This window comes from Protopterus annectens, chromosome 15.part0 (assembly GCF_019279795.1).
Source record: "Protopterus annectens isolate FY-2018-M chromosome 15.part0, PAN1.0, whole genome shotgun sequence".
Lineage (NCBI taxonomy): Eukaryota > Metazoa > Chordata > Ceratodontiformes > Protopteridae > Protopterus > Protopterus annectens.
In genome coordinates this window covers 425677555-425691880 of record NC_056749.1, presented here as the reverse complement: position 1 = coordinate 425691880, position 14326 = coordinate 425677555, and the positions used below count along the sequence as shown (strand labels likewise).

The 14326-nt window shown below is 39.3% G+C and overlaps 1 protein-coding gene across 1 annotated transcript in view; it reads right to left on the bottom strand.

Moving 5' to 3' along the window:
- The window catches only part of CD99L2 (CD99 molecule like 2), a gene marked incomplete in the record, with an annotated part of 1047726 nt that overhangs the window by 343582 nt on the left and 689818 nt on the right, over window positions 1-14326 (bottom strand). The window contains 1 exon segment of the mRNA XM_044057164.1: window positions 169-255. Within this exon segment, the coding sequence (XP_043913099.1) occupies window positions 169-255 (87 nt within the window).

Here is a 14326-nt window from a genome sequence, read left to right as displayed (position 1 = left end):
CTTGACTCAGGAAGCCTCAGTGGAGGGCAGAAGCTGTGAAGTCACTGCACTACGACTTAACTTGGATCATGGGACTTCTGTGCTGCTACGTTCCACTGACTTGAAGGGAAAATTTAAGACTTTGTATAAAGAATGCAAACTGTTATAAACAAATCAACGATGGCGCACCTGGAGTTTTCTTTGGGGGTGCTTTAGTGGTTGTAGTTTTTGGGACTTTTGTAGTCCTGTCAAACATATCAAAATCAAAGTCCAAATCTGTAACAAAACAAAAGAAACAAACAAAAAATTAAACAGCAGTACCACATTTAAGTTAATGATTATGTAGCGGGATTCATTTTAATTATTTGGTCTCAGTAATCTGATACTCAGATCTGCCCCTTTCTAGCAGTTTCCATTTTGAAGTCACATCAACCTTCAACTGTCTACTATAGGTTACCCTTCACCAGTGAGTATGCTAGTAGACAGCTACTCACCTAGTTGCTACAGTTCTACTTAAAAATCAAAGTGCTACTCGCTAAAAAGTAAATTAAAAGTTCACACAGACACACACACTGTATTCCACCTAAAACAACCTTCAAACCAAAGTTTGTACTTACTTTAAAAAATGGCTGCATTTTCCATTGATATCAGTGCAAAATAAATAAATAACTTTATGCACTGCACACGCACACAAAAAATGTACACAGTTATCACCCTCCCAAAAATACAGTGTCTATCTTAATAAACTCTTAGAAATGAAATTCATTCATATTTGTATATTTTTTAATTAAAGAATAAATAAAATAAGGCTGACCACAAATGGACAATCATTAAGCAGTGTTACCCATAAAACAGATCTGCACCTTACTGTATGAACAAAAAAAAAAAAAAAAACAAAAGCCACAAAACTATGAAATCCAACAAACCAATCCAACCTCACTACACTATTAAAATACATCAAAAACAAAGTGGCAAAAAAGTTAAAAATGACCTTGGAACTATAGTGCAAAGCCAGGTGAAAAGAGAAAAATGCGCTGGTTACACACAGCAGATCACTTTAATATAAAAACAAAATAAGTACACTAGTAAGCGCTTTCATGGATACACTCTGCTTCATCAGACTAATAAACTCCCTAAAAAAGCAACACTTAAAATGCCTCTCAAATAGAAAACAGCCAATCAAAAAGTTTTCAATTCATTAAAGCAGTGCTAACAATAATAAATAGAATAATAATACACAATATAAAACGGTCTAAAATCGCTATTAAAACACATATAAAGCTCATGAATTGTTAAAAGTGACATATATAAATCCAACATACATACTGAATATATAAGTTATAATAAATGTATAAATATAGATGTGCAATATCTAGTGTTTTAGGGCTCTGGCTCTACAGAAAGGTTTTAAGGATACCCTGCTGTTCAAACCAGGTGGTTTGTCAGCTTGAAAAAAGAGTATCCATTTTTATTCTATAGCTTCAGTACTATTATTCAGATTACCCCCTCTCTTATTGGCAGAAACAATCTCCAAGACTAAAAATGTAAATCTATGAGTTGGACCTTCTCTCTCCACATGCATGGCAAATGTACTACTTGCTTTGACATTCCTAATGTCTCTTAGATGTTCTAAAATCCTATCCTTTAGAAGTCGAATGGACTTACCTATATATAAAGCAAAACATTCTGTGTAATAACAAAAATGCACCACACTTTTAGTGTGACAATCAGCATAGAAGGTGACATCTATTTTGAACCCCACATGTGGGTGCACAAACTGTCTACCTATATGAATATGGGGACATGCCATGCATCTCCTACATGTATAGGTACCAAGCCTATCTGTCAAGATATGCTTCTGAGAACCTAGAGAACTATAACATAGGTGGCTTTTCAAAGATCTATTATTCCTAAAGGTCAAACATGGTTTGTCTCATCACTCCATTCAATTCCTTAACAGTAGAAAGAATATCCCAATTATTCTTGATCACATCACATACTACATGTATGTTGCTTGCATAGGTTAGGGGCATCCTAAGCTCATTACCAACATCATTCCTTACATTCACAGTGGTCATCTCACTAATACTATCAGATCCTAACACATCCATACATTTCCTACCATAATAGGGTCTACATCTACCATGTATCTCCCTCCAGGCTGCTCTAATCTGATTATCTATCACATTTCCTTTATATCCCCTGTCCATGAATTCTTTCTTCAATGAAATCAATGCTGATTATAGTAGGCTGTCATCATTATACAAACGCATAGTACGAAAAATCTGTCCTTTTAACACATTCAATTTAGTGTGTTTGGGGTGCATACTCCCATTATGTAGGACATTATTCTTCCTAACTGGTTTCCTATACAATGTGGTGGAAACCGAACAAAGCTCATCCATATTGACTCTCACATCAAGAAATTCAATCTCATCAGGAGAATATTTATAAGTAAAGTTAAGAAAGCTAGTGATACCATTAAGGTACTGCAAACATTGAAACGTTCTTCAGTGTCATGCCACAACAAAAAAATGTCATCGACAGAAGTGTTTATACCACACAATGGATGTGCAATATGCATTATTGGAAAGAACGTTGTTGACTTCGTAGTACCAGTGTAGTTAATTGTGGAGAGAGAGGAGAAGACACAAATTTAAATAAAGATGTTGTGCCAGTAGTAAAAAAAAAAAAAAAAAAAAAAAAAACATACTACCGTGAGCAGGTCCCAGCAATGTGTGACAAGCAGCTGTAACATCTGGCACGATTGCAAGGACATTTTTTATTGCAGAATCCCTCCCCATAAGACGAAGATCCAGGAGTTGCATTATGAATGGGAGAGCACGGCATCCACACAGTGTCGACGTGACACAACAGACCAGGACGGGAAAGAGGGCCAAACAGGTTTAGTGTTCAACATATCCTCTTATGTTTTAACTGAAACACAATTGACTTTGTTGAATAGAGGTCTAACCTTTGTTCCTGCCCAGAGAGCTGAGTAAGTGAATGTACTCATAGATTTGAAATTGTTTGTGAGAACTTTAACTTTAAAAAGCTATGTTTCAAGGCAATGTACAAGAGCAGTGTATTTTTAAGAAACCGAGTGTGTTTATTCCACCTACCAATTCAGTCATAGAATTATTTATTGATATATGTGAAAAGCAGCTTAGAGACAAATTTCCTGATGATACTAGGAGTACATTTTTAATTTGTCTGCTTCTGAACAACAGGCTTTGCTTGAACTGAAGGGTTTGTCATGCATTGAAATACGTCCAGCTGACAAGGGAGGAGGCATTGTTGTTCTAGATAAAGAGTTGTACATTCAGAATATGATGAACCTCCTCTGTGAAAATAATACTTATGATTTAATATCCCCTATGGTAGTGAAGGCTGTGATTGACAAGATACAATTTTTTATGTTTGATTTGTTTGTCACTGGAATGATTTCTGAGTCATTATTTGAATATCTCAATGTTGAATTTTTCATGGTTCCCATAATATATGGTTTACCAAATGTGCACAAAAATCTGATTAATCCTCCCATGCGTCCGATTGTGTCTAGCAGGAGATGGGCTACTGAGCCCCTTTCGATATTCGTTGAGAAGAATTTGCATCCTATTCGGAGTGAGTGTGACACCGTTTTAAAGGATACCAAAGACTTTTTGAGTGATTTGGGTGTACATTTAGAATCATTAGAAGATCTATGTTGGTTTGTGACTCTAGATGTAGAGTCACTATTTACAGTTATCCCAAATACTTGGGGGATAGAGAACATCAGGGAGTTATTACTCACTAAGAATGTATACTCAGGGAAGGTTAGGCTCATATGTGCATTGCTGGAGAACATTCTCGAGAACAATGTGTTCATCTTTGGAGATGAGCACTACATACAGAAAGTTAGCATAGCTATGGGCACTGCCTGTGCCAATAGCTACGCCAACCTTTCTTTGGTGCATTGGGAAGTCAACAACGTTCTTTCCAATAATGCATATTGCACATCCATTGTGTGGTATAAACGTTTTGTCGATGACATTTTTTTGTTGTGGCATGACACCGAAGAACGTCTGAATGAATTATTTACAGTGCCTTAATGGTATCACTAGCTTTCTTAACTTTACTTATAAATATTCTCCTAATGATATTGAGTTTCTTGATGTGAGAGTCAATATGTACGATCTTCATTTGGTTTCCACCACATTGTATAGGAAACCAGATAGGAAAAATAATGTCATACATAATGGGAGTATGCACCCCAATCACACTAAATTGAATGTGTTAAAAGGTCAGATTTTTCATACCATGCGTTTGTATAATGACAGCCTACTGCAATCAGCATTGATTTTGTTGAAGAAAGAATTCATGGACAGGGGATATAAAGGAAATGTGATAGATAATCAGATTAGTGCAGCCTGGAGGGAGAGACACGGTAGATGTAGACCCTATTATGGTAGGAAACGTATTGATGTGTTAGGATCTGATAGTATTAGTGAGATGACCACTGTGAATGTAAGGAATTATGTTGGTAATGAGCTTAGGATGCTCCTATGCAAGCAACATACATGTAGTATATGATGTGATCAAGAATAACTGGGATATTCTTTCTACTGTCAAGGAACTGAATGGAGTGATAGGAGGCAAACTGTGTTTTACCTTTAGGAATAATAAATATTTGAAAAGCCACCTATGTTATAGTTCTCTAGGTTCTCAGAAGCATATCTTGTCAGATAGGCTTGGTACCTATACATGTAAGAGATGCATGGCATGTCCCCATATTCATATAGGTAGACAGTTTGTGCACCCACATGTGGGGTTCAAAATAGATGTCACTTTCTATGCTGATTGTCACACTAAAAGTGTGGTGTATTTTTGTTATTGCACATAATGTTTTGCTTTTTATATAGGTAAGACCAACTGACTTCTAAAGGATAGGATTTAAGAACATCTAAGAGACATTAGGATTGTCAAAGAAAGTAGTGCATTGGCCATGCATGTGGAGAGAGAAGGTCCAACCCATAGATTTAAATTTTTAGTCTTGGAGATTACCTCCTCTCTTATTGGCAGAAACAATCTGAATAATAGTACTGAAGCTATAAAACAAAAATGGATAATCTTTTTTCAAGCTGACAAACCACCTGGTTTGAACAGCAGGGTATCCTTAAAACCTTTCTTGAGAGCCAGAGCCCTAAAACATTAGATGTTGCACATCTATATTTATACATTTATTATAACTTACATATTCAGTATGCATGTTGCATTTATATCTATGTCACTTAACAATTCATGAGCTTTATATATGTTTTAATAGTGATTTTAGACAGTTTTATACTGTGTATGATTATTCTATTTATTATTGTTAGTACTGCTTTAATGAATTGAAAACTTTTTGATTGTCTGGTTTGTATTTAGAGTCTTTTTAAGTGTGACTTTGTTTAGGGAGTTTATTAGTCTGATGAAACGGAGTGTATCCGTGAAAGCGCTTACTAGTATACTTATTTAGTTTTTATATTACAGTGATCTGCTGTGTGTAACCAATGCATTTTTTCTCTTTTCACTTGGACTTATTTTACACATTGGTTTCTTTATTTGGTGGTGAGGGTTATTTTCTTTTGTGTAGTGTAAAGCCACCCCGGAGAATTTCATTCATAAAGACTTACACAGATTTCCTGAAGCCGTACTTTATAGAAAGATAAGACAATTAATATAGTCTGTTAAAGTCAGTGGCAAATACAGAAAAATGGATAAATTAAATATGTTAGCAGTCTGGTTTACTTGCTACATGAACTATCTCTTACTGTAGGATTATGAAACTTTGTGGCTCACAGCTTCAACAATCATGAACCTCAGTCTCTAAACCTACAGTACAAATATTTCATGTATCGCACATCATCCCCAGAGGTATTCTATCAGTGTTCTTTAATAATATATGCTTGTCTGGCTTCCACTATGATTTGCCAAACCTACCAGAGGTGTCAACATTCTTGACTTGGTACTCACATAATTGGCCCCTGTCTGCTCCTCTCCCCTTAGTCAGTCTTTTTGGTTACCTTTACCCTCAGAACTTCCATACCCTTTGTTAACTTATTACATCCAAGTGATGCCTCCAGGTGCATCAGCAGTTAATGCCTCTTGACACCTCTATACGTCAAATACTGCTTGTTCATATTTGCATCAATAATTACAAACCATGCTATGCACAAGGTTTTAAAATATTTCATCTTAAAGCTTACACAATGGCAAACTCAACTGCATTAATATTTGACCTCTGTCTAGTGCAGGTTACTAGATATTGACTGTTGTTTTTATGACATTAATTTATATAGATGTAATTTTCACAGCTTTCTCAATATCTCAACAACCAAGTAACACAGACAGAACTCCTTAGCCTCATATGAAAGTTCTCAGCTAGATGAATAAAATGCTGCTGACAGTATGTGCATAACGTCAGTGGTTGCTGACATACTGTAAGCTGTTTACAAAATATTACAAATGTAATAGTTACTATGTTTACTGTGACTTATAAAATTTGGTTTAAGACCTAGAACCCAAAGAATACTACCACTATAAAAATAAAATAGTTTGTACTGAAGAGTTTGCCATTTATACTTCTTTAGTAACCTTGATCATTTCAGAGATATGAACATTTGTTTCAAATATGAGGACATAATTTGATTCTGTCAAAAGGCTTAGGCTCCACATTCAAAGTTACAGTGCAAACTTCCTGAGCTCTGATGGAGTGACTGAGTTAAAAATACCACTGTGACGAACCTTCACCTCTGGGCCAGTAATGAAGGAGCCTCAATCCTCACCACTGGAACCGGTGTGGAACGTTCACTAGGAGGATAACCGGTACACACAAAGCATCTCTAGATGCAGCTCTCTGCATCAAGCACAATTTCCCTTAAGAGCACATGGAAAACACAGTCAGTCTGGGGCTGGCTTCTCCCTCTTTCTCCAGATCCCCAGTAAGACTCCCCACTGGCATGGCTACAGAGTTGAGATATCAGCTGAGTGTCCAAGCCAAGACCTCCTGCACCCTCTCTGTCCAACCACTGCTTCCTGTTCAAGTAGCTAACACACACACACACCCCTACACCTGAGAAAGGCTGGCCCAGATTTACTAGCTATGCCCCCTTCTGCCCAGGCTATAAGGCAGTTACTACCACCATCAGACACTCCTGCCAGCAACCTTAAAGCCATTCGTTACAAGGGTACCCAATATTATGAGTGCAACCAATATTAATACAAACAGTAGTTTCATCAAGAGCAAGTCTATTAGGAATGGCTCACAAAGTGTCACCAAAATAAATATGCAAATACTCTCAAAACTTAAATATCTCTACAAAGATCAGCCACAATGAATTATTTAAATATATTTAATAATAACTAATAAAAGTACAATATAATAAATATCTATTCACAGTGACATCAGAGTTCAAAATCACAGGAAATATTTAAAATAATATTGAAGGACAGACTCAGACAAAGAAAAACAATATCTAAACTAAGCTTCACTATATTCCTGACTGAATCCAAGAGAATTACTATTCCTTACTTACTTAACACAGTAAGGCAAATGATGTGATGAATGGTCCTTCTTATTGTCAGGCCCAAGACAGAATACAGAATGCTTAGTTTCACTAAGAGACTTCTCAAAATAATATCTAAAATATTACTTCTGGGATAGCATGCAGAATGACATCACTTCCGGCCATCTGACTTGTAGTTTCCATGCCACCCCCCACTGCTGGAAGCTGGCAGGAGTTAGCACCTACCTGTAAAAATACACAAACAAGGGTTTTTGCTCAGCTCTGTGGCAGGTGCTGGAAGTCTGTGGCAGGTGCTGGAAGTCATAAAACAATCGCCTACCTCCATGCTTCCAGAGTAGTAATTAGTTCACCCCAAAGACAATGCAGAAAGCTTCCTAGTACAGGTTGGCTGCATTGAAACCTGTGAGATAGCATCTTTATGGCCTAGCCCATAAAGTGACTTAAATTCAGATATATTTTAAAATGTGCTGGACTGAGGTTAACCTCCTGTCTGCTAGTTTAAAACATATACATTTAAAAAGTTACAATAGTGCATGTACATTTTTGTTCTCTCCAGTAGGGCACACTGTGGATACATTTTAAGCATAAGCACTTTACAAATAGTATGATGTACACATGGCATACAGCTCTAATACATTTGTAACACAAGCATCTTGTATAAATCAGTTTGATATTCAGAAATGACAATTATTTACAAAATTCCAGCTAGCTGTGCTGGCAGGACCTCCTATTGTCCCAACCACCTTCATTAAACAATTGTTAGAGACATCAAAAAGGCAAACTGCATATAACTGTACGCTAAAATCTCTAAATCTACCCATGTCAACTCCACAGTTGACCCCAGTTATGCAACTAGCTATGCTACTGATTTTTATGCCCATTTACATAAATGTGGTGAGACAGCAGTCCCTTTCAAACCCAAATATGTTGTTAAATTAAAATATTAACTGTCCTGGTGATCTGCAGATATAAACAAACTGCATAACAGAAGGATGAAATTCCTTCAACTACTCTGTAGGGTTAGAACCCATCAGAAATGTGTCATCAACCTTACTAAGACACTTAAGGCAACTATAAAGACAAAGCATCACATAAATTAAGACGAGCAACTGAAGCAAATAATGGCAAGTCATTCTTCAACTACATCATAAAACTAAATAACAAGTCTCAATACTCCAAGCTTTTTCATTACGGAGCCTTCCACTCAAACGCAAGACATTGCAAATATACTGACTAGCAAGTCCACAGCAAATGTTTCCCCTGAAGCTGCCATTCTCTCTCAAACCACCCCTGAGTCACCTCCCCTCCACCCCATTATCACTAAGGAACACATTCTTAAAGTACTTTCTAAGACAAAGAACACTTACTCCATGGGCCCATACAACCTACTGGGCTGTCTAATAACTAGTGTTAAACATGAACTTCCTGATCCTATTCTCTAACTGCCTAACATAAGACTTCCTACAGGTTATGCTCCTGAATTTTGGTACACAGCTATAGTACTGCCCCTTCATAATGATAACGGCGGCTCCATCACAGACCTTGGGAACCATAAACCTATCAGTCTTTTGAGTCTTATCTGTAAAGCCATAAAGCACACCATCACCAAACTCAAACCATGACATCAGTAATCTGATTATGTGAAAACAATGCAATTTGACTTTTTAAAGGGCAGGTGAATCTTTTCAGCTTCTCAGGTTGACAGTGGTTACATTGTCCATGCTGCCTTCCTTGATCTGGCCAAGGAAACTGAAATTGATACCATACCATATGATGGAATAGTTTATAAGTTGATGATCTTAAAATAAAAACTTCCACGTGGTAAGATGAAAGCCAGCTGGTTTAAGGATAGCACACACATTGTCTAAGTGACTTCTTAAAAACAGAAAAGTGAACAGTGGTGTCCCATAGGAATTGGGCCTTCTCCTGTTTGGCATCTATTTTCAGACTTTCAAAATGACAGCCATGATCTCTTGATTAACAAAGTTTGATTACTAAAGCTGGGCGTGGCTGTCAAAATCCCATTGGATATATATACACTAAAAAAAGACAAAGTCAGTTCCTGGTGTTTAGAAAATGAATCAGACTAAATGTCCAGAAATGCAGCATCTTCTTCAGGAAGAAGAAAAACTCTGCATTCTACTGCACTGAAAACATCCCGTTACCATACTAACCAGTGATCAGATATCTGGGCACTTGGGTTGATAGTGCCCTCTCCTTTGAGCATTATACAGTGACTGCAGTTAGAAAAAAATCCTTATACATTTCTCAACTAACTGCCAAAGGCACCCCTTCTAAAACCAAGGAAGTCATTGCAACCCTATACTCTACCCTAGTCAGACCTATTCTAGAATGTAACACATCCTTCAGCATGTATTTGCTAGTTACAGTTTTACATTAAGGTTTCTGGTCTGCACTGTTGTGGCAGGACAGGTAGCTTGCATCCTTCTAAGTTAGGAGTTGCTGAATGAAGGCTTACCGTCTGTTATTCTAAAAAAGTGTTTTAGTTTTGGTTTAAGCACCTGGGCTTTGGCCCAGTTATTTTACATTAAGAAGGTGTGGTCTGCACTCTTGTGGTAGGAAAGGGTAGATTCTGCCCTTCTGAATTGAGAGTTTCTGGTTAAAGGCTTATTGTGCCTGCTTATTTGAACTGCTTCTTTCTGAAATTGGTACGCCTTATTTGCTGTAGCATAGACTAGATTCAGACCTGCTGAATCTAGCTTTGTTTGTATAACTTGAGCACTAATTGAGGCCATCTTTTTTTGGAGAAGGTTCCCCTGCACCCTAGTGGCAGGAGTGTGTAGTTAGAACTTGTCTGATCAAAGACTTCTGGAACGGAGCTCAGTTTTTAGCTTTTTATTTGTTAATTGGTTTAAATCAGTTTGCTCACTTGCTACTGTTATATTAAAAAAAAAAATCACCATGCTTTGCCGCTTAGCTAGGGTTAAACTATTCCCGGTGCCATAAAGTCTGCTCTTCAAATTTTCCCTTAAAGTACAGTTGTGTACCTACCATAAATGTAGATGTTCGAGTGTATTCACTGTTGCAGTCATTACACTTGGGTTATCCTGCTGGCAGACTACCCGTAGTCGGCCTGAATTCCAAAGTCCTGGTCCGGCGTTGGTTGCTGTCGCCTCTTCCCTGACGTCAGTGCGCCTGGGGTATACAAGATGCAGCCAACGCCATTTTCTTCAGTTTTTCTTGCCCCAGATGTCAGGTGCCCCCAAAAGGGTAGGCTGTAAAAATTATGATCATAAAAAAGCATGCACATAACCTTCATCCACAAGCAAATACACCATATAGGTTGTATAGAATAGATAGGTACAGATAAGTCCCAGCAAAGAAAAAGGGGGGTGGTGGGAGGGTAACATGGACTGCAACAGTGAATACACTCGAACATCTACATTTATGGGAGGTACACAACTGTACTATGTTCATTGTGTTTCACTGTTGCAGTCATTACACTTGGGTTGAACCCCAAAGCTGAGCTTGGGCGGCTGGGCCTAAATAGAGTTTGGAGTGGCTATGAGGCCCTGCAGAAAGTACAGTTTTGTACCTACCATAAATGTAGATGTTCGAGTGCTAATACAGCTGCAGTAATCACAGATGGGTTTTCTGCCGTCAGGCGGTCCCTCGGTCGGCCGAATTCCAAAGTCTTGGTCCGGCATCGGTTGTCGTCGCTTTCTCTTCTGACGTCAGTGAGGCCAGAGTATATAAGACACAGCCGACGCCATGTTCTTCAGTCTTTCTTGCCCCAGATGTCAGGTGCCCCCAGAAGGAAGGCAATACATAAATTATGCTTATATGTGTATACATGCAATGCAATATAATCCCAAATCAGTGGTTGCAAGCAAATAAACCATAGAAGGATAACCCAGTCAGGTTGTATGAAGAGGTTGTTAGGCCCCATGCCTTTACCAAGTGGGGAAGGAGGGAGGGAAACCTGTACTGCAGCTGTATTAGCACTCGAACATCTACATTTATGGTAGGTACAAAACTGCATTATGTTCGTCGTGCATACAGCTGCAGTAATCACAGATGGGTAGAGTCCCAAAGCTACGCACAGGGTGGTAGGTACTAGGAGGAACTGGGTTGAGCCAGAATGCCCTGCAAAACAGCAGTGGCAAAGCCTGCTCTTGTTCTGGAATATAAAGGCAGGTGGTAGTGTTTTGTGAAGGTATGTACAGAACTTCAAGTGGCTGCCTCCAGAATATCTTTGGTAGGAACTCCTCTGAGGAAGGCTGTAGAGGTAGCTGTGGCCCTGGTGGAGTGTGATCGGATACCTGTAGGAACAGATTTTCCATGATAGGAATAACAAAACCGGATGCAGTGGCCTATCCACTTTGAAATAGTCTGTTTGGAAACTGGCTTCCCTTGAGCCCCTACAGCATAGGACACAAAGAGTTGTTCTGATTTCCTGAGGGACTTTGTTCTGTCCAAATAGTAACGTAGCTGCCTATGGATGTCTAAAGAATGTAGCAGCCTTTCCCCTTTGTTTTGAGGATTGGGGTAAAAAGGTAGGAAGGTGTATGGCTTGATTTAAAGCTACCCTGGATACCACTTTAGGCATAAATGATGGGTTGGTACGAAGGGAAACCCTGTCTTGATGGAAAATGAGAAAGGGCTGCACCGCCATGAGGGCCTGTAGTTCCGAAACTCTACGAGCTGAAGTGATAGCCAGAAGGAAGGCAGTTTTCCAGGCCAAATATTGCAAATCTGTTGAGGCAGCTGGTTCAAAAGGAGGCAATGTTAATTTTTCTAGTATGTAATTAAGATCCCAGGGCTGGTATTGGTTGTTTCCTTGGTGGTCTAATATTCTTAGCCCCTCTGAGGAACTGTCGTAAGCGTGAGTGAGAAAATAAAGGAGGATCCGTGTTGTATTCTGCAGAAATGGCTGAGGCATGGATTTTTATGGAAGAGAATGAAAGTCCACTGTTCAGCAGCTCAGCTAGGTACTGTAATACCTGAGGCAAGTTCAGTTTTCTAGGGTCCTGGCCTTTTTTCTCATTCCAAGAACAAAATCGCTTCCATTTTGCGGAGTAAGCTTTTCTAGTAGATGGCCTTCTGGCCTCCAAAATGACATCCTGCACCTCCTTGGAGAGTAGGGTCTGTTGTGGTGTTAAGGAATTTTCCATGCAGCGAGATTGAGTGTTTTCAGCTGACTGTGGAGAGTTTTGTAGCTGTGCTGAATCAGCAAAAGAGGCATTAGAGGCAGGGACCAGGGAGGAGTATGTGTTAGGCTCCTCAGCAGTGGGTACCAATGTTGCCTTGGCCAATCTGGAGCAATCAGTATCATCTTCGGTCTGTCTGCTCTTGCTTTCAAAAGTACCTTGGGCAGAAGAGGCAGAGGTGGAAATGCGTAAACTGTCCATGCTGTCCAACTGAATGAAAGGGCGTCCACTCTCCAGGCCTTTGGATGAAAGGTCCTCGAACAAAACATTTGCAATTGATGATTCCTGTGGGAGGCAAAAAGATCTATGTCTGGCCTCCCCCACACTTGGGTTATTTCTGTAAACACCTGAGGATGTAACTTCCATTCGTGTGGATCTGTCATATTTCTGCTTAATTTGTCTGCCAGCGTGTTTTCCAATCCTGGCAGGTACTGTGCTTGAAGTTCGATTTGCCATTCCAGAGCCAAGTTCCAAAGAGTCATGGCTAGTCTGCACAAGGGGTATGAATGTGTTCCTCCTTGTTTGTTTATGTACCACATTACTGTGGTGTTGTCCGTTCTTATCAGTAATTGCTCTGGATGCAGGAAGTCCTTGAAAGCTGTAATTGCATTTATTACTGCTAGCATTTCTTTTTGATTGATGTGAAGGTGCTTTTCCTTTTGGGACCATTTGCCCTGGATGCACCTGTCCGTCATGTGCGCCCCCCAGGCGTAATCCGAGGCGTCTGTTGTGATAACTTGCTTTGCTTGAGGCTTGCAGAATGGGAGGCCTGTGTTTGCTTGACATGCTTGGGCCCACCATAGAAATTCCTTTTACAAACATGGGATTATTGGAATTATTGTTTCCAAACTGTGACTCTGTTGAGACCATAGGTTTTTTAGGTACCACTGAAGTTTCCTCATATGCAGCTTTGCACATGGGATTAAAAGAATGCAAGATGCCATGAATCCCAGAGCCTGCAAGATTTTCCTTGCAGTAAGCCTGGTACTTTTTGCTAGTATTTTGAAGTAATGAGATAGTTGCCCCTGTTTTTCTGGCGTAAGATAGGCCATCTGGGTGTTTGTGTCCAAGTTGGCACCCAGGAAAGTTATTTTCTGAGATGGTATTAGCCTTGATTTCTCTTTGTTGATTGTGTATCCCAGAGAATGCAATAACTTTGTCACATATGCCAGATGTTCCAGAAGTATGTGTTTGCTGTCCACTTGGATCAGGCAGTCATCCAAATAAGGGTAAATTTGTATTCCTTGAAGTCTGCAGTAGGCAATCACTGATGCCAGGCACTTGGTGAATACTCTTGGCGCAGTAGATAAGCCAAAGGGCAATGCAGAGAATTGATAGTGGATTGAACCTGCAAGAAATCTGAGGTATCTTCTGCAGCTTTGTCTGATTGGGACATGCAGGTATGCCTCCTTGAGGTCCAATGTTACCAGCCAAAACTCCTTGCCCAGCATGGGAAGAAGTTGCTGTAATGTGAGCATCTTGAATTTTGGTACGAGTAGAAATGCGTTTAGGATGGATAAGTCCAAAATGGGTCTCCAGTCGGTTCCTTTCCTTGGTACCAGAAAACGTCTTGAATAAAAACCTTGACCTTGTTCGTGAGTAGGTACCTCTTGAATAGCTCTCATGCTT